This window comes from Amphiprion ocellaris, chromosome 21, assembly GCF_022539595.1.
Source record: "Amphiprion ocellaris isolate individual 3 ecotype Okinawa chromosome 21, ASM2253959v1, whole genome shotgun sequence".
NCBI lineage: Eukaryota > Metazoa > Chordata > Actinopteri > Pomacentridae > Amphiprion > Amphiprion ocellaris.
The window spans coordinates 15,243,034-15,263,699 of record NC_072786.1 but is presented as its reverse complement, the minus strand read 5'-3'; the positions used below and the strand labels follow the sequence as shown (position 1 = coordinate 15,263,699).

Sequence of the window (20,666 nt, the reverse complement as noted above, 5' to 3'; positions counted from 1 at the left end):
CGCCCCCTCCTGCTCACTGCGCAGAATCGGTTTGACGTCAGTTCCGTCGACGTGACGCTTCAACAGGAAGTCAGTTTTCATTTTGGGTACGTGGAAGTAGCCTCTTCGGTCCGAGGCTGAGAGCATCTTAAGCCCTCATCCTTCTGCTTCGCTCGTTCAAAATGATTAAAAAATTTGATAAGAAAGACGAGGAGTCAGGTAAGAACGGAGACTTAGTATTTTGAATAATGACAGCGTTTGAAAAACTAAACTTTTGGCTGGACAGACAATATGTTAGACTCTTCGGACGCTATCGCTAGCTAGTGCTAGCCTGTTAGCTGACTAGCTAAAGTTAACGCTTTCTGCTGTCTGAACATGACCATTAATTTTGCACGCACATTTGTGGACATGTAGTTGTTTACTGTTCTCGTAACGACCTGAGTTGCAGTTGCATTCAAACTGTTAGATGATATATTTTGGTGACACAGGAACACCAGTGCGGTTTCCCAATTTTAGCGTTAGCTCCCTGTTAGCGCTGCTAGCTAGGCAATGTCAGCTGGATATTGTCAAGTCTGATGTTAGGTTTTCTACAAAACAGCTGTGTTCGTGGAGACGGTGATATCTCATGTATATAATATAGATGAATGAAGCTTGCAGTAGTGTCTAGTTAATTTAATGGAGATTTTATAATTGATGAATAATTAATAGTTGACAGCTAATCATAATGAATCGTTGCAGCTTTAATGTGTACTTGTGTTTGTCTTTTCTTATCGATATATTAGGATAAGACGTTGTGAACTCTTCGTGCTTTATGTTTTTTGTTAGTTTTTTGGGGGGGGCTGTGAATAAGTTTCAAAGACTAAAAAGACAAAGTTTAACATTCTTCTTCTTTGCTGTTTTGACATTTAGGAAGCGGGTCAAACCCCTTCCAGCACCTGGAGAAGAGTGCTGTGTTGCAAGAGGTAATGTTTGTTCTTGATGTTGTTGAAATCATTTGCAAAGCTGCACGAGCCAAAAAATGATATTTACTATGTATTGAAATACATTCTTCTTGTTGACAGGCGCGTATCTTCAATGAAACCCCCATCAACCCCAGAAGATGCCTTCATATTCTCACCAAGATTATCTACCTCCTCAACCAGGTGAACATTGTTTAACACAACATATTGTCTTATTTTTTTATGTGTTGAGTTGGTTCCCATCCACCTATCCTAACGTCTTAACTTTCTTTCTCTCTCCCATGTCTTTTCTCATTTAGGGGGAGCATTTTGGGACCACAGAGGCCACGGAGGCTTTCTTTGCAATGACCAGGCTCTTTCAGTCCAATGATGTAAGCTGTCACCTTTTGATTAAATCAGTATTAACTGGTGCTGGCCATTTGCATCTGTGTGTGCAGACATTGAAAGTGGACAGTGACAGATGCACACGCTATTTTGTTCATGCTACAAAAAAAATACATCAGTCATTGTTTCTCATTTCGAACACAGAAATGCACACAGAGCTCTTGTAGATGTTTTTGAATGGCTGGCTGTGACTTTTTACAAAATATGCCAGCTAGTTACAGATTGGGCTACAGCACTGTGTCAGCGGTTATTCCTGAGGGATATAGCACGGGTTTTCTCTGGAATTTGAAACTGCCTACAGTGTTTAAGCAGCATCAATGGAAAACATGTACACACCAAAGTACCCCCAAGGTCTGGCAGCAGCTGCTTCAAATACAACTCTTTTAGATTAATGTGGAATTAAAAAGGTGTGGATACTGGAGAATGTCATTTTAGGTAGTACATGTAGTGTTATTGTAATTAAAATATAAGTTTACACTGTTTCCTTTTTTTTTTTTTTTTTTTTTTTTTTAAGCAAACCCTGAGGAGGATGTGCTACCTGACTATCAAAGAGATGGCTAACATCTCTGAGGATGTCATCATTGTCACTAGCAGGTTTGTTTTAAGACACTAAATTTGTGTATCACTGTTATGCAAATATTAAATAAATATAAAATAAATAAAATAAATATTAATAAAGCGGGTGTCTTTATTGAGTCGAATGACCTTGAAGACTGTTTATATCTGTTGTTATCATCCAGTAACATACATTAATTAACAGGTCTGGATGTTTAAAAAAGAAAAAAAAAACATTGTCTCACTATTTTATGAAGTCTGCTAAAAACAAGGTCTGTTTACTGTGAGCGCTCATTTGTTTTAAGGTTTCAGTTTCTTTACTTAATTCTTTCATGGTGTTTTATAGCTTGACCAAAGACATGACTGGAAAGGAGGATGTTTACAGAGGACCTGCCATCAGAGCCCTGTGCAGGATTACAGATGTAAGTGCTGCTGTATTTTATCATTCTTTTTGTCTTATTATCCCATCTCTTCTGTCGCCTTGTCATCCTGTGCAGGAAAGGAAATAATACCCTATGTATTCTTAATGTAACAGATTTTTTTTGGCTAGCTAAGAAACTGAAGTGACTTTATTGTCTGTCTTCTCCACAGACCACCATGCTGCAGGCCATTGAGAGATACATGAAGCAGGCTATTGTTGACAAGGTGCCCAGTGTGTCCAGTTCAGCTCTGGTCTCCTCACTGGTATGAAATGGCACTCTTTCCTATTTCAGTATTAAATTCAAAAACAACTTTTGGATTTTAAGTTTGGATGACAGATTTTCTTTCCCTAATGTATTGTTTTCCCACTTGTTTAATGTCAAATTGGTTAATTTTAAGACCCTCTCTTATTGCTTTTTCAGCACATGGTGAAGATGAGCTACGACGTGGTGAAGCGTTGGGTGAATGAAGCTCAGGAGGCTGCGTCCAGTGACAACATCATGGTCCAGGTGAGTCGAACAAACACTCAAAGTTTTGGCTAGTTTGGTTTATTTTGAACCATTTACTGTGTGCCTAGTTTTGGCAACATCACCAAACTATCATAGAGCATTTAAGAGGCATTCATGAATTAAATTTGGTTCTCTGGCGTGTCTCGTCCTCTAGTACCATGCCCTCGGCCTGTTGTATCACCTCAGGAAAAATGACCGTCTTGCCGTAACTAAGATGCTCAACAAGTTCACCAAGTCTGGTCTCAAGTCTCCCTTCGCCTACTGCATGCTCATCCGGATCGCCAGCAAACTGCTGGATGAGACTGAGGGAGGGTGAGTAGACCTGCAGTAACCTCATCGAGACACACAGGGATATTAAGCATACCTGCACATTACAGCTGATTCCCTCCTAATAAGTTAATTGTTGTCATTTGTACATGTTTGAGGAAGTATTGAATATATTGCACAGACATGTTGTAATGCATTTTCGCTTTCCAGTCATGACAGCCCCTTGTTTGACTTCATCGAGAGCTGCCTGAGGAACAAGAATGAGATGGTGGTGTATGAGGCTGCCTCTGCTATTGTCCATATGCCCAACTGTACTGCCAGGGAGCTGGCCCCCGCTGTGTCAGGTGAGTAGATTCATTCTCAGATATAAATCTTTAACTCTTTCATTAATTTCAGCATCAGTTGATGTGCTGTTCTGATAGAAGTCATTGATGTTTAAGTTATATTGTACAGTCAACTGCTCTTTATCTCTAATCACATGCCTGAGAATCTAATTGTAAATGTGTGTCTTCCTGCAGTGCTGCAGCTTTTCTGCAGCTCCCCTAAAGCAGCCTTGAGATACGCTGCAGTCAGGACCCTCAATAAGGTAAAGCACTTCAGCCATACTCAACATGCCTTTGTTTACAATTTATGAGCATAAAACACGTTAGATGAGCTAAAAAGGCATCATGCTGAGTTATTTGGAAGTATTAATGCAATATCATACAAGAGTAGTCTTAGTCTTAGTCTTAGATCCTTTTATTATTTCTGAGATGGATACTTTTGGTGTGGCTTAAAGTGCTTAGCAGTACTTTATTTTTCACTATTAACGACAACACACTGTTAACCATCTTAATACCACCCAAGTGTTGTATATTTTTAAGATTTGCCTGAAATAACCAGATTCTGTAAAACGAGAAATAAAAAGAAAATGACAGACATTGTGTTCTTGGCACAACCGAGAAGCCATGACTGATTCAGGTTCAAACAACATTAATTTGACAAAAATTCAGGGACTTTTTAGGTGAACTGGGCTGAACTGCAGACTGTGCAGCAAATAAGAGAGAAAATTAAGATGTATTCAGGAGTCACCGTTTTTTGCTGGCATTGAATACATTTGGGACCACTGGGACTAATTTTGTACATGATGACTAGTTTTTTTTTATCATGAAAAGAATAAAAAAAAAATTTTACTTTAGTTGTTTTAAGAAGCTTCATAAAAATGCATTAAAACTGTGCCATATTGCACAGAAAAAAAGCGTTTTCTGTATTCATAGCTATAGTTGTACTCTTTCCAAAGAGGTGCAGGACTTCAGAACGCAGTGAAAAATGGGCCCCCAATGAGGAAAAATGGAGCAAAAATGCCCAAAAGCTGCTGCTTTTACATATATTTAAGTTCTTTTTATTATTTCTGTGTTAAATATATAAGGTGTAACTAAGAGTGCTTAGCAGTCATTTATTTTTTTTTTTTACTTTTAATGACAAGACACAATTAATACTTGAAAATGAAGTAGAGGATATCTCATGGTACGACACTGTTAAACTCCCTTGTGTCCACCAGGTGGCCATGAAGCATCCTTCTGCTGTGACTGCCTGCAACTTGGACCTGGAGAATCTGATCACCGATTCGAACCGCAGCATTGCTACACTGGCCATCACCACTCTGCTGAAGACCGGCAGTGAGAGCAGCGTGGATCGACTCATGAAACAGATCTCCTCTTTCGTCTCTGAGATCTCGGACGAGTTCAAGGTCAGACACTTTAATTATAGTTTAATTTTATCCTGAATTGGATCCTAAAATTCTAAACGAGAAAATTAAAACCCTGACTTGTAATCTCTAATTGAGTCTATCGTCGGATGTTCATGGAGAGAGATGGGGCTGAAAATGTATCTTGTTTTAAATCAGAAAAACCATCAAAACACACAGAACTTGCAAACACATCTAAACCAGAAGTGCTGTTGTCCCATCTATGAATGTCGTTCTATCACTGTAATACAATATTTATTGAATGGTAATGACTGAGGTGTTTTTATCCCCCGGGATTTCAGCTTCTCTGGCCAAAACAAGATTAATTTCTCAAATGACTTTGGCTGCTTTGGCCCCCTTTTTAAATCCTGTTGTGTTTGTTCTACTTTCTGTCGTCCTGAATCTGTCTGACGCTTGTTTATTTCAGGTGGTGGTGGTGCAAGCCATCAGTGCTCTGTGTCAGAAATATCCCAGGAAGCACAGCGTCATGATGAACTTCTTGTCCAACATGCTCAGAGATGATGTAAGTTGATTATTAGCAGACCACTGACTGTACTTCACACCTCACAGAATACATATTATAATCTCAGCTGGCAGTTAGAGACAAATGTTAGTATTCAGAATACTTTAATCTGGTTTGTACAAGCTGACATGTGACATAGAAACGCTTTATTACTGTAGATTGAAGTGTGTTCAGCTAAATTAACAACTGTAACAGAAATGCGGTTGATTCATTAGTTGTGGTTGTTTCACATTAAATCCGATCATAAATCTCATAGCATCCATCTCTTCCGTCACTGCAGGGTGGTTTTGAGTACAAGCGGGCCATCGTGGACTGCATCATCAGCATCATTGAGGAGAACCCCGAGAGCAAAGAGACCGGCTTGGCCCATCTGTGCGAGTTCATCGAGGACTGCGAACACACGGTTCTCGCCACAAAGATCCTGCACCTGCTGGGCAAAGAGGGTCCACGCACCCCACAACCCTCCAAGTATATCCGCTTCATTTTCAACCGAGTGGTTCTGGAGAGCGAGGCTGTTCGTGCAGGTGAGACATTTTTTTTTCTGGTTTATATTACTTATTAGATAGCTAGATAACATATAGTTAACTTCGGAGTAGTCATTATTTTTTTTCAGGAGATCTTATAACAGCTTAAACATTTGCTTCTTCCTCCACCTTCAGCTGCTGTCAGCGCTTTGGCTAAATTTGGAGCTCAGAATGATGATCTGCTGCCGAGTGTCCTGGTTCTAATGCAGAGGTATTTATTTACCGTCACTGCTTAGTTTTTTGTGTAACTAAATGTTCTTGCATTTTTATCTGGAGAGAACACACTTGATAAACTTTTTTGTGTCGCATCGATCACCCGTTAAACTCTGAAGCCATGCATTTTTCCAAAATAAGAAAATTTGAACACATTTATGATTGAAATTACATAGCTAAAATGTGTCTGTTGTTGCAGGTGTATGATGGACAGTGATGATGAGGTGCGTGACAGAGCGACTTTCTACATGAATGTGCTGCAGCAGAAGCAGAAGGCTCTGAATGCGGCCTATATCTTCAATGGTAAAGACACACATGTAAACTCAGGATGCAGTGGTGGAAGAGTTTTGATGTGATGTCAAAAAAAAAAAATCACCTTTTCAATGTATTTTCTGTGTGTTGCTCTCAGGACTGTCTGTTTCCATTCCTGGTCTGGAAAAGTCCCTCCATCAGTACACGTTGGAGCCCTCAGAGAAACCTTTCGACATGAAGAGTGTACCTCTGGCCACCACTCCCATCACAGAGCCCAAAACAGGTACATCTGTTCACTAATCTGCTCAGGATTCATCAACTTAAAACATATCTTCTTCATGTATCAGAGAGTTAAGGAGGAATGTTTTTTTTTTTTTTTGCCCCTTTCAGAAATCGCCCCCGTTGCTACCAGCAAACTGCCAGAGAAGTTGGCCCGATCGCGTCAGGACATTTATCAGGGTGAGACTGTGGATGACTCAACTACACCCTGTAATTTACCTTCACTGTGTGTTCAGGTGTAATTAAAAGAAGGCTTTGTTTTTCTCTTCTTCCGATCACGTGACAGAACAACTAGCGGCCATCCCAGAGTTCCAGAGTCTCGGCCCGCTCTTCAAGTCTTCTGAACCGGTGCAGCTGACGGAGGCTGAGACAGAATATGTTGTTCGCTGCGTCAAACACACCTTCGCTAGACACATGGTATTCCAGTTCGACTGCACGAACACACTGAACGACCAGCTGCTGCAGAAGGTGCCAGGATTTTTATGAATTTGTTACATGTTCAATGGTGTTGTTCTCTGGTGATTTGATACATACACTACCGTTCAAAAGTTTGGGTCACTTATTATTGAAAGAAAATCTTTTTTTTCCAATGAAGATAACATTAAATGAATCAGAAATACAGTCTAGGCATTGTTAATGTGGTAAATGACTATTCTAGCTGGAAACAGCTGATTTTTAATGGAATATCTCCATAGGGGTACAGAGGAACATTTCCAGCAACCATCACTCCTGTGTTCTAATGCTACATTGTGTTAGCCAATGGTGTTGAAAGGCTAATTGATGATTAGAAAACCCTTGTGCAATTATGTTAGCACATGAATAAAAGTGTGAGGTTTCATGGAAAATGTGAAATTGTCTGGGTGACCCCAAACTTTTGAACGGTAGTGTAGGTGTTTCAGGATACCAAACGGCAGTGTTTAAACTAAACCACAGGGGTAAATGTATATGTGACTATGTGCTTTAGGTGGTAGTACAGATGGAGCCATCAGAGGCCTACGAGGTGATACACTACATCCCCGCCCCCAGCCTCCCCTACAGTCAGCCTGGTTCCTGCTACAGCTTGGTCCGCCTGCCTGATGACGACCCCACCGCTGGTAGGAATAGCAGTGAGAGCACATGCAGGATTTAGATGGATGAATTTATGCAGGTTCAATATACTGTATGCAAGAAAATGTTGTTGACGTGTATTATCTGTTTGCAGTGTCTTGTACATTCAGCTGCACAATGAAGTATCTCGTGAGAGACTGCGACCCCAACACAGGAGAGCCTGATGATGACGGTTATGACGATGAATATGTGGTACGTAATCACGTCCACAAAGTATGAACAACAGAAGTGAATGCACTTAATTTTTATCTGATTCTCTTTCTTCTCCCTCCCTGCTGTGCTCTAGTTGGAGGATCTGGAGGTGACAGTAGCAGACCACATCCAGAAGATTTTGAAACCAAACTTTGGAGCAGCATGGGACGAAGTAGGAGATGAGTTTGAAAAGGAGGAGACTTTTGCCCTGGCGTCTGTCCGAACTCTAGACGGTACGCACAATGAGAACTTCAGACTAGATAATAAATTCATGTATTTGAAAATTTGAAGATCGAGGTAGAAGTCTAAAAATTTTAGTCGTTCAGTTTCTTTAATATTAACATACATGCAAGTTTTCTTTCAACAGTATTACATTTTCAGCATTCACAAGTAGTTTGCATCTTGAATTCAAGGGTGATGTTTATGTGTGTGCTAAGCAGTGTTATTTTTGGTTTATGCATTAACTGACTCGGATTGTGATGTAACTTTTCTGTGGTTTTCATGTACAGAGGCGGTGGGTAACATCATCAGCTTCCTGGGAATGCAGCCATGTGAACGCTCAGATAAAGTTCCCGAAAACAAGAACTCGCACGTCCTCTTCCTTGCCGGTAGGTGTCAGATTTCAGTAAATGTAACGGACTGTTTGGTCTTTGAAATCTTCAGTACAAATTCTGTATTTGTATTTTCCTTTTTCGCTGCAATATGAAGTCCTATATCTCAATGGAAACTATGGCTAGATGTAGAACTCTAGAATGTATTTTCTGCAGTATTACATGGTTATAATGACCTAGGTCATTCAAAAAGGGGAAAAAAAGTAGAATTCCTTTTATTACCTATAACTTAGAGGTGTTACCACTACTGGAAAAAACGGTGCATCTCCATACTATAGATATTTACCCACTACATCAACATTTTTTATCCGTTTCTATTCCTTGAATTTTTCTTCAGGAGACTGTTGGTTGCACCTGAGTCACTAATCGCTTCCTCGTTGTGCGGAGTAGTACAGAATTTTTAGTTTTTGCAGAATCTTGTTACAACAAATGCTTTATTTTTTGTGAGATTTTATCTAAGACGTAGGTGTTTCAATGAAATATTACAATTTTAAGCTTAGAATTGTTTTTTCACGATAGAATGGCACATTACAAATTAGTTTTTCATGCACTGTTGGAAACGTTGAAAGTTCAACTGTTTTTATAGCTTCTCGCTTTGATAAATGGTGTAATTTTGACCTTTTTTAATTATAATTTTTACATTCCTTTCAACCCTGCTGCCAGTTTTGGGGATTACAGGGCTACTGTCTTGAAAGTCAGCCTGATTTGCTTCAATTTTAACATAAAATGTAAAAGACTTTTAGACACCAAATGCCAAAAATACGATACAGCAGAACTATATTAGGTTGTTCATGATCTGAAGTTATTCTCAGTTACTTTCTATGAAACATCAATGTAAATCACAAACTCTCTGCTGGGTGTAATTACCCAGCAGCTGTTGAACTTACAGTCCTCCTGATCTTCCCCTCAGGTGTGTTTCGTGGAGGTCATGACGTTCTGGTTCGTGCTCGCCTGGCGCTGGCCGATGGCGTCACCATGCAGGTGACGGTTCGCAGCAGTGAAGAGACGGTTGTTGACGTCATCCTGGCCTCTGTGGGCTAAAGGTCTCATCGTACATCTCTGCACACCAAACTTAAGCTTCTTCCTCACGGCTCTAAGATTAAACATATACTGCGATTATTACTTATAGCCTCTAAAGTAAAAATTGTTTCCTCTCTGTCTTTATATTGTCTGCTGGTTCTCACGTTGCTTTGAAAAATTCTGTCAAATCTACAGTAAATTCTGACTGTCAAAGAACTTCGTATCTCATTTGTTGTAATCAGGTTAAGACTTTTTTTTTTCTTACAAAACTAATTTTATTTGAAGAAAAGTTGACAATTAGTTTTCAGTCACTGACATCAAGAAAAATGTAGAAAATTAAATCAAAAGTCATTGAGAATGCAGCTGATTGATTAAAACAGAAAATGGAATTAAAACGAAGTCCCACAGATTGTTGAACTTCATGGTTTTCATAAATTAAGTATTATCTTGATTCTAGCTGACATTTCACTTCTTCCATGGCAGTAAATGACATTTCAGGGATTGGTGCTGGTCAATTAGCTGATTAAATCTCAAACTCATGCAGCATTTCTCCTGGTTACAATCCTCAGGACATGACTTCCCACCAACATGTGACCATTTCTCACTTTGGTACTTTTGCAATACTTCAAAAAGGTCTGACTTTCACTCTTGAACATGAATGCTGCGTTTAGAAATCCCTTCAGAAAGAGTGAATAAAATTAAAGTACGCATTTAGGAAGCCGGTGGGATCTTCCAGCTGAGGGTAGTGACTGATGTGTTCGTCCAAAACGGTGATGGTTGACCTCTGAACCAGCTGCCTGCAGGAACAACACACGGTTTTTAAAAAATAAGCAAGAATATTAGGCACAAAGGACACAAAATGCTACTGAGAATTTGAACAAGAAGAAAAGATTAGGGATGTTATGTTGATGCTGGCTTAAAACTATTATATACAGCGTTCAAATCCAGCTGATGTTTTTTAATTTATAGCTGGATTTTTGTGCTTTTTTTTTGATGTGTGATTTCTGATGCATGACTTTGGTGGTAGAATAATATATGAGCGAAGATTGACAGTCATTACAATAATACTATAATATTTCAGCAGTGCTTTCAATCAAACAGATGACAAAGAGTAATAAGTTGGCCTCTTTATCTAGTTTTTTCTGTGGTTTTGTCTAGATTTCGCAGATTTGTGGTTCAAATCCAACCAAGGATCATTTTGCAGTTCTTGAAAGTTTCTTGCTACTCATAAAAGAACTATCTAATGTCAATGTGCATGTGGTGGTGAGGAGAGCAGTAGAATTTAATAGCTGCTTAAGCTTTATACAGCTTAAATCAGAGTAGACAACGACAACAAAAAAGTTCAGGCGATGGATAAGAAAATCTAATTCTGTGATTTGCCTTCATTGACATTCAATAAGCGCACCTGGATGAGGTGTGTTCCTGATTATCCGAACGGGGTTTAGGAATTAGAGGAAGGGGCACTCACTGGTAAAGACGGATGAACTGGGGATGAGGGTTGACAGGGTCCAGGGGTCCGTAGATCATGTGCACTGAAATACAAGGAGGGGGGAAGAGGGTTAATGAGGAAAGAGATGGAGGAGCACTGAGAAATGGAGGAGAGAGAAGGGAGGATAACAAGAGTAAAGCTCCCTTTAACACTTGCAAAAATGTAATAAGAAAACAAACAGCAAGCGAAGATATTTGAGTTTGTACCAAAGTGGTGGAGCAACCTACAGATACAATAGGACGCCACTTTATTTTCAAATCATCCAATTCCTCGATCTGATTCAGAAGCTAAGAAACTTTAACTGAAGCCTTCTTTTTGCATTCTATATCCGCCGTCCTGAGCTCTGGATCGCTGGTAAACTTCATGCTCGCTCCTCACAGGCTAAGCAGCTTAGCATCAGACCGAGGCTTCTTCGTTAATACACTTTAAGGACACACAAAAGCCCACCCTCCGATTTACTAACACCAGGATGTCTGATGCAACTTACGTGGGACGTATGTGGAAGTGAGCGCTCCCACCCATCGCTCTCTGTGTTTTAATCTCTGGTTGATGTACTGGAGGATACTGAGAAAGAGGCAAAAAACTAAATCAGGTATCAGTGAACAGAGAGGAGTAATGGAGGCGAGCGAGAGAACACACTTACCTGTCCAAAACTAAGTTGCCGTCATTGTAGCGTAAACCCGTCCACATGTCCCAGAACTCTGCATCGGTGGGCTGCGTGTACGGACCGAACACTTCTCCGATCCTACCAGTCAGAAAGCTAAATCACGAAACTGCACACTGTAGCACAAACAGGCATAAATCTCAGGCTCTCCTACCCCTTTTGGAAGATCACATAGTTGGTGAGACGTGTGAGAATTGGAGCCAGAAAACTCGAGTCCTTGAGAAGCTTTAGGGAAGAAAACAAAAGCATGTCTGGGAAAAATTTTTAGCAGCTAACACCACAAACTTCAGTCTTAGCCTCTTAAAATGTTAAATCTTTCCACGAGCTGAAGAGTAGGAAGCAAAAACTACGGTGGCTCACCGTCTGCAGCAACCGTGGGTACTGTGTTTCTGGGAATATTCCTGTTGGAAATAAAACAGTCCGATGTGAAGATGTACTCTGATACCTTAGCTACGTAAAATTACAAATACAAACGGTGAAAATACTCTATTACAGTTAAAAGTCCTACATGTAAAATCTTAATGAAGTAAATGTTAGTTTAATCAGCACAAAGCATTTAAAGTATTAAAAGTAACGTTTTAAATGACATTTTGGACGACATGCTATGTTTTTTACATATTTTGGATGACATACTAAACTATGACATTTTGGACGACATACTAAACTATGGCATTTTTTCCACATTTTTGACGACATACTAAACTATGACGTTTTTGTGATATTTTGGACGACATACTATGACGTTTTGGTCACATTTTGGACGACATACTAAACTATGACATTTTTGTGACATTTTGGACGACAGAAAACTATGACGTTTTGGTCACATTTTGGATGACATACTAAACAGATTTTTTTTTTCCCACATTTTTGACGACATACTAAACTACGGCGTTTTTTCCATGTTTTGGACGACTAAACTGACATTTTTGTGACATTTTTGATGACATACTAACCTATGACATTTTTGTGACATTTTGACGACTATGATGTTTTAGTGATATTTTGGACGACATATTGACATTTTGGTCACATTTTGGATGATATACTAAATTATGACGTTTTAATGACATTTTGGACGACATGCTAAACTATGACATTTTTGCGACATTTTTGACGACATACTAAACTATGACGTTTTTGTCATATTTTGGACAATAAACTAACCTATGACTGAACGTAAATAAAGGCTTTGTGAAACACCAGGAACTTCAACATTGCCTGCTGCATACGTGACCTAAATATGTAGCGGGCGGCAGGAATTGATGAGACTCAGAAACACTCCACAGTTTAATCATTTGTTCCTTGTATGATTTCCAACTGATAAATCAGACAATTTGTAGTAGGATCGCAATCATGTGATGGTCAGCAGGTAACTGACACAGTGTTCACTTCTTGTCATGGTTACAGCGACGCAGTGCCGGCTGCTATATCTGGTAATGGGAAATCCTTAACAAAGCCATGGATCCAGATTATAAGCTGCATCACTGAGAAAATTTAATGAGGTGGTCCTTGTGTCATTTCTGACTTCGCCTGAAAATTTCATCCAAATCCGTTAGTCTAGTCCGATTTTGAGTAATGTTGCACACGGACGGACGGACAAACAGACGGATTCACAGACAAACGTACTCCGATCGTCACATAACTCCACCGCGTTCCTTAGCAACATGTAACAGACACTGCTTCTGGGAAAGAATAAGCATCAAGTTTTGGAATAAAACATCCTTGATTCTTTTTCTACTTCTGACAATCACAAAACACTCTTAGTTACAACATGCTGAAAGAAAACAGAGTACACTGTACCTCCATTAGAAAGACAAAGGCTGTTAAAAGTCAGGTGACCTGTGCGATTTTGGTCACTCCTAGATCAGTGTCAGGACAGAGGAAAAAAACAACAGAGTGGGAGAGATAGTTAGCAGTTTATATTTTAATCCTGTTTTGACAACTTGCACAGAGCTCCAGACTAACATTTCCACTGGTAGCACTGGTGCTACCAACTTTTTTGGTTGGTTGCACCAGCACATGATTTGGTCAGTCCCCACTTCCATCTTCCTATTTTGGTTCAGCATTGCCAAAGGAAAAATTCCATGAAAATGTCTGGAAAATTTACATGAACATTTCAGGATAATTCCCAGTAAATATTTTATAAAATTCCTGGAAAAAAAATCCATAAAATTCCCAGAAACAGAATTTCTTACTTTCTTGTTTACAAAAAAATCACAAATACCTGGAATCAACATGTACAATATTTACCAAGTGCTCCTGGGTCAGGGCTCCAGACTAACTTTTTCACTATTTACACTGTCAGTTGGTCGCACCTCCTACCTGGTCACAGGCGAAACACCTCACTAGCTGAATATTTGCTTATCGATGGACACTACATTTACTGATGCTCCCTAAACGCTTCACAGTGCAGGCTATGGTAGATGCCAATAAGGTGGCTGCAGTGTCCCTGACAGTTGTGTGAGAAAAAATCAGTGTGAGAAGAGTGAGATAAAGTGTTCTAATGCCAGATGTGTTCAAGATTATTTCATCCACATGCTCGGTTTTCTGAGCGGACAAAACAGTGCATGTAAATGTGCAACGCCTTTTATGAGCGGAGCACATTTTTAAATGTAAAGACCACAGTTGAACATTTTTGTATAGTGGTTAGAAGCTTAAATCAGGTGAGCTAGCCATTGTAATTAGCTAGTTCAGCGGTTCAGTATCTTCCTGCCTGCGCCTGAACTCTGATCATCAGGTGTGTCTGGCTCGGACCTCTTCCTCTCTGTCGCTTTCCTCAATTTTGGTTGAGTTTTGGTTGAGCTACACAGCTCCTTTTCCACATCAGACAGGAAAAGGCTGACAGAACCACAGAAGTAATAAAAGTTATACTTTCTACCACTATGGTCAATCATCATGACTATGCTTAATAATCATCATTTGCTCGCACAAATGCGACCACTTGAAATTTTAACTCACACACTCCAAAAAAAAAAAAAAAAAAAAGATCGCAAATGCATGAAAAATATCAGCAAACAAATCACCTGTAGAGCAGTTCCAGAGCTACAGTGTCTCCGTAGTCATGAGACACCACATTGACTCGCTGGTTGCTCAGACCCAGATGGGCCACCAGAGCCTCCACCACACTGGCCTGCTCAAAGATGGAGTATCTGTGGGGCCGCTGGGATGTTAACAACAGAGGAGATCATGAATTATTCAAAGGAAGCAAAGAATTATGCAGGATTTTTTTTTTTTTTTTTAAACCCAAAAAACAAGTTTTCATTACACAGTCTATTGATTTCAACTCACAGGGTCAAATTAATTGTTCTACAAGACATTTACACACAGATTTTAAGATATTCTGTGTGTAAAATGTACTTACACTACCGTTCAAAAGTTTGGGGTCACCTAGGCAATTTCATGTTTTCCATGAAAACTCACATTTTAATTCATGTGCTAACATAATTGCACAAGGGTTTTCTAATCATCAATTAGCCTTTCAACACCATTAGCTAACACAATATAGCATTAGAACACAGGAGTGATGGTTGCTGGAAATGTTCCTCTGTACCCCTATGGAGATATTCCATTAAAAATCTGCCCTTTCCATAAATAACTAAATTAATGTTGTCTTCATTGGAAAAAAAACTACATTTCTAACTGTAGTGTACATATGTGATAACTACATACTAGTGTACATATAAACACATTAAAGTGTAATTTGTGAAAACTAGCACAACGTATTGTGCAGCTTAATATTGCACCACTTGTGCTGCATGACTTAGATGAACACTGCATAACAGAGAGACAGTGTAAACACTCACAGTTATCTCTATTCTTTATCATCCACCAGAAGGAAGAATTTTGCAATCAGAGCAAAGGACATGGAAAAGATTTGCCAACAGCCTGTTTGTTCTTCTGAGCACAGACTGCTCATATAAAGATTAAAAAGGACTTTTGTTCTCTCTGCCCTATGGCCTTCATGGTGATCTAATCAGGCACAGAAGTTAGACATGGTTTGGTAACTGCTCAGATCACCCATATGGTGATCTAAATACGATGGGCAAAAAGGTTACCATACAGTGTTCTCCTTGGAGAATAGATCCATACATTTCTGGTCAATCCCACACACCCTGAGTCTCCTTTACTCACCGGCTTGTCACTGAACCCAAAACCGAGGAAGTCCAGTGCAATGACTCGATGGAAGCGCTGTGTGAGAGGATCCCAGATCTGTATGAGGAAGAAATAAACATCCATTTAGAGTATAGTTAGAACAGAGAGTCTTCATTTCTTGTTTTGTTTCATTGTTTAGTCACTAAAGGTGTGCAGTGGGTACCTTGCTCCAGTCGTAGCTGGAGGTGGGGAAGCCGTGGAGCAGAATGACAACATCTGAGCTCCCTAAAGCACCATAAGAGTCTGGTTTGTGGAAAAAAAAAGAGGGACATGATGAACACTGAAACAAATCCATTTAAGACACTTTGTGGCGCAAAAACAGCACAAATCCAAGATATTTGTATTCCTGCTTTGAAGTACAAATGAGTCTGCTGGAACTGAAGACAGTGTTGAACACAGGAAACTCGGAGACATCACAGCTCTGACTGTCTGTCACTGGCACAGTGCTTTTACAACAGCAGTGGTGGTAGAAGTATTGAGACCCTGTACTTAAGTAAAAGTCCCTACATCAATGTAAAAGTACTCCATTAGTTAAAGTCCTGAAATCGAAAGCTAACTGAAGTAAACGTACATAAATAATATCAGTAAAATAAATGTAAAGAATCAATTGAAAAAGTACTTACTCTGCAGTAAAACGGCCCCTGTCAGTGTTTTATTATTATCTGTGATGTTTTTGGATTAATATTAATGCCTCGTTTGCATTATACTGCAATAGATATTTTAGCTTGAGCTCATTTTTAACTACTATATATACTGTTGGCTACTTAAAACTGCTACTCAGGTAAAAGTATGCAAGTATTAGCATCAAAATTGAGTTAAAGTAGTGCTGAAGTATCAGTGTGTCAGCAGCATGGCTGTAGTGTTTGAGTGTGGGAGATAGTGAGGGCACCAGATGGTATTAAAGGGAGGAATGGGACACATTGTTATAACAGCACAAATTGCTTGGAAACAACACATCAGCATTTAAAAAAAAGTGAATTTTAACTTGTGCTTCATTTGTAGTTTGATTAGCTGTTCAGCTGATCACTTCGAGTTTGAGACTTTACTTTTGTGTTTATGCATTTTAACTAAAAGTCAGGACAGCCACAAACATGGACAGCTCAACAAAAGTGCAATAACTAACCACAACAGAGAGCAGCCAGATGCTTATGGATTTCTCTCCTGCACTGTCTGCGCTTGGTTTATGTGGAATTTGAGTGGGGCAGGACAGCCCTGTTTATATGTCACGGATTTTGCTATAAACTATGGGAACGTCACCCAGGAAAGTCTGCAGATATGCAGGTTAGCATGAGAGCACATAATAGCATTGAAAAATTCACATCAGGACCTTCATGCACTTGATTCACTCCAGTGTAGCGTTTGGGTTTGGGCCACACTGTACTTTGTAAGACACGAGGAGCCAAAAAATCCTTAAAACTACTGGTTTAATCTTATAACTATGTGGTGTATTTTAAATGTTGATTACATTATTCATTGTGTAAAAACTCTATTTTAAAAGGAACTACCTGAACAAAAATATAAATGCAGCATGCAACATTTTATTAAAATCTATCCCTTCTTTTTGACATGGGGAATAAGTATTTGTTGTCCGCACACACCACATCTTTACAACAGAATGGACGCCATGAAACAGCCAAGTATTTGCTTTAGTCAGATTTAGTGTTCTATTCTGTATTATGTCCTGCTTATTTTATATGTTCTCTCGTTTTATTTTAATTTTAGCTGCCTAGTTCTTTGGTGTGATGCCATCTTTAATTCTCAATTTTTTAAATTTTCAATTTCTAACTTTTAACCTTCAGTCTTATTCTGTAATTTTTAAACTGCCTAGTTCTTTTGTTTGATACATGTGCTAATCTAGCTCATTATTCATTTAACAATATCATTTTTACTATTTATTTTAACTGATTACTCTGCCTTGTCCCCTTATATCTTGCTCGATTATCTGTGCTTGCTTATTTTGACTCTCAAAGCAGCACTGTTCTTAACGGCGCTATATAAATAAAGTATTATTATTATTATTATTATTATTATTATTATTATTATTATTATTATTATTATTATTATTACCATCATTATTATAAGTATAAAGGAAATCATGGTAAGCAGATGGAGAGTGGGGTCATAGTCCAGAAATCACAGGAGTCAATGAGATTGTCAATGATGCTTGTGGAATGTTGTCCCACTCTTCCTGAAGCGGCTTTAGCGAAGCTGACGGACATTATCGGGGACAGGATCACATTGTCAGACACCTCCACCCAGATCATCATATGGCTGATCAAATAAAACTGTTTCTTAGATGGCAAACAGTGATTTTCTGTCTATGGTTCTAACTGAACATGGAAGTATGTTAACGGCTTGTTCTCATCTTCATGCCATTTGAATAAAGCTGCTTTTTAAGGTGAACTTCTATCGTCATTGGTCGAAGGAGTGTCTGTGTCACACTGTCCGATCACCATCCTTTAAAGAAACATCTGACTAGAGTGTGGATTAGCTTAACGGTTAAAAATGTCTGACTCATGAACAGCTCAAAAATGTTTGTGCACAAGTGGATAAATTGAACCCCTTCTGAACCAGAACAATAGAAACTGGAGTTATAACTTCTGCTCTAAGTCAGAATAGAGGACTATGTGCATGCTGGGTTTATATTTTCATTGACTGTAAGTCTGTCAAATAAAAATCAAAACACCTTGCTCGTAAAAGGTTGGACCCCCTTTTGCCTTCAGAACTGCCTGAATTCTTCATTACATATTTTCAACAAGGTGTTGGAAACATTCCATGTTGGTCCATATTGACATGGTAACATCACACAGTTGCTTTGTCGGCTGCACATCCATGATCTCCCGTTCCACCACATTCTAAAGGTGCTCTACTGGATTGAGATCTGGTGATTGTGGAGGCCTCTGGAGTACAGTGAACTCATTGCCATGTTAAAAAAAAACAGATGATTTGAGCTTTGTGACATGGTGCGTTATCCTGTTGGACGTAGCCATCAGAAGATGATCCACTATGATCATAAAGGGATGGACATGGTTAGCAACAAGACTCAGGTAGGTTGTGGCCTTGATGCTCAATTGGTACTAAGGGGCTCAAAGTGTGTGAAGAAAATATCCCCCACACTATTTCACCACCACCACCACGAGCCTGAAGTGTTGATACAAGGCAGGATGGGTCCATGCTTTTCTGTTGTTTACACCAAATTCTGACCCGACCATGTGAATGTCGCAGCTGAAATCGAGACATCAAACCAGGCAACGTTTTTTCAATTTTCTATTGTCCAATTTTGGTGAACCTGTGTGAATTGTAGCCTCAGTTTCCTGTTCTTAGCTGACAGGAGTGGCATCCAGTGTGGTCTTCTGCTGATGAAGCCCATCTTCTTCAAGGTTCAATCTGTTGGGCCTTCAGAGATGGTATTCTGCGTTCTTTGGTTGTAACCAGTGGTTATTTGAGTTACTGTTGCCTTTCTATCATCTCCAATCAGTCTGCCCATTCTCCTCTGACCTCTCACATCAACAAGGCATTTTGGTCCACACAACTGCTGCTCACTGGATATTTTCTCTTTTCTGGACCATTCTCTGTAAACCCTATAGATGGTTGTTCATGAAAATCTCAGTAGATCAGCAGTTACTGAAATACACCACATTCAAAGTCATTTAAATCCTCTTTCTTGCACATTCTGAATGTTCGATTTGAACTTCAGCAAGCTGTCTTGACCACGTCCTCATACCTAAATGCATTGAGTTGTGGCCATGTGATTGGCTGATTAGCTATTTGTGATAACAAACAATTGAACAGGTTCACCTAATAAAGTGGTCAGTGAGTGTAGATCCCCAAGTGGGATGTTTGCCATCTTATGTTGCACTTGTCTTTTATGTTATACAACTCTAAACTCCTGTGTTCAAAACAGAGTGTTGGTATAATGAAGTCCAAGAACTCATCCTTTTCCAGCAGCCACACTCTGAGTCCGTCTATGGGTGTATTTCGGTAGGATTTAAGGTATTGTGTCACCTCTGTAGAAGATGTTCCTGCCTCTGAAGTGGAAGACCTCCCCGGCGCTGTGCCACTTCTGCAGGGCAGGTGAGAGCTGAGGCGGGGGGATGTGCAGGTAAACGGCCACCAGCGGGATGCAGATCAGACCCACATGGATCCACCACTCTCTCATGTTGAGCTCAGCGGTGGGGGAGTCGCATTCCTGCCTCTGAGAGACAACACAAGACAAGAAGCACAATGCAGGGACCTCTATTAACATCGAAGCAACGGCTAAGTTAATGTTTAAATTGTAAATTAGCTAAAAACGCTATATAACTCAATACGGCTAGCTGTAGCCGTCCTCCGCATTGGTTCCGGGTTGTGTTTTCTTCATGAGACTCACAATGCAGTAGCTGTAGTTTGTGTACTCACAGAAAAATGTTGCGAGCTGTCACTAGCAGACCTTCGCCCTGTGTTTAGGATCCATTACTGCGGAGGAAATTCCCGAGAGCGGAAAGCAGCGACGGCTTGCGAAGAGGAGGTAAATACGTAGACGTCTCACTCTGCTGCTACTTCCGCGTTCGTAGAATGTAATCCGCGACTGATTGGTTGTCGTGGTTGTTAAAGAAGAGCAAGTGACTCATTATTTATTAGACGATCTTTGACGAGCTGACAGAAGACGGTAGGACCAGGGGTGTCCTGCCACCTGCCGGTCTGGAAGTGCAGAAGCATTTTATCTAAAATAATTCAACGTCGCATATGTCCTTTTTTTTAATTTAATTTTTCTGATAATTTTTGTTTTGTTTTTATTTAATTTGTCTTGCATTTATTTGTGAATCAATTTTTCATTACCTCTCGATAATTTCTTTTTT

At 39.6% G+C, this 20,666-nt stretch overlaps 2 protein-coding genes across 3 annotated transcripts; one reads left to right on the top strand and one right to left on the bottom strand.

Moving 5' to 3' along the window:
* Positions 1-52: 52 nt before the first annotated feature.
* On the top strand, positions 53-9,927 carry copg2 (COPI coat complex subunit gamma 2). The gene is made up of 24 exons (XM_023274593.3): positions 53-198; positions 889-941; positions 1,041-1,121; positions 1,238-1,309; positions 1,837-1,916; positions 2,224-2,299; positions 2,469-2,561; positions 2,720-2,806; positions 2,961-3,118; positions 3,284-3,417; positions 3,592-3,659; positions 4,614-4,802; positions 5,227-5,322; positions 5,603-5,846; positions 5,982-6,057; positions 6,259-6,362; positions 6,469-6,594; positions 6,702-6,770; positions 6,877-7,058; positions 7,555-7,684; positions 7,792-7,889; positions 7,984-8,122; positions 8,399-8,497; positions 9,411-9,927. Exons 1-24 carry the CDS (start codon positions 162-164, stop codon positions 9,539-9,541), a joined length of 2,622 nt encoding a protein of 873 aa, XP_023130361.1. The 5' UTR covers positions 53-161; the 3' UTR covers positions 9,542-9,927.
* mest (mesoderm specific transcript) lies at positions 9,771-19,987 on the bottom strand. Of its 2 annotated transcripts, none has more exons than XR_008600200.1 (11): positions 19,834-19,987; positions 15,992-16,071; positions 15,808-15,885; positions 14,700-14,836; positions 13,477-13,535; positions 12,034-12,074; positions 11,828-11,898; positions 11,653-11,754; positions 11,497-11,573; positions 10,926-11,052; positions 9,771-10,317 (listed from the first exon to the last, which is right to left on the bottom strand). XR_008600200.1 is itself a non-coding variant. In XM_023274594.3 (11 exons), the coding sequence occupies exons 1-11, from the start codon at positions 19,985-19,987 to the stop codon at positions 10,200-10,202; spliced, it is 981 nt and encodes a 326-aa protein (XP_023130362.1). In that variant the 3' UTR covers positions 9,771-10,199. The 2 variants fall into 2 exon arrangements, 1 of the variants encoding a protein (XP_023130362.1); XM_023274594.3 differs by having other exon boundaries at positions 10,989-11,052.
* Between the last annotated feature and the right edge of the window lie 679 nt (positions 19,988-20,666).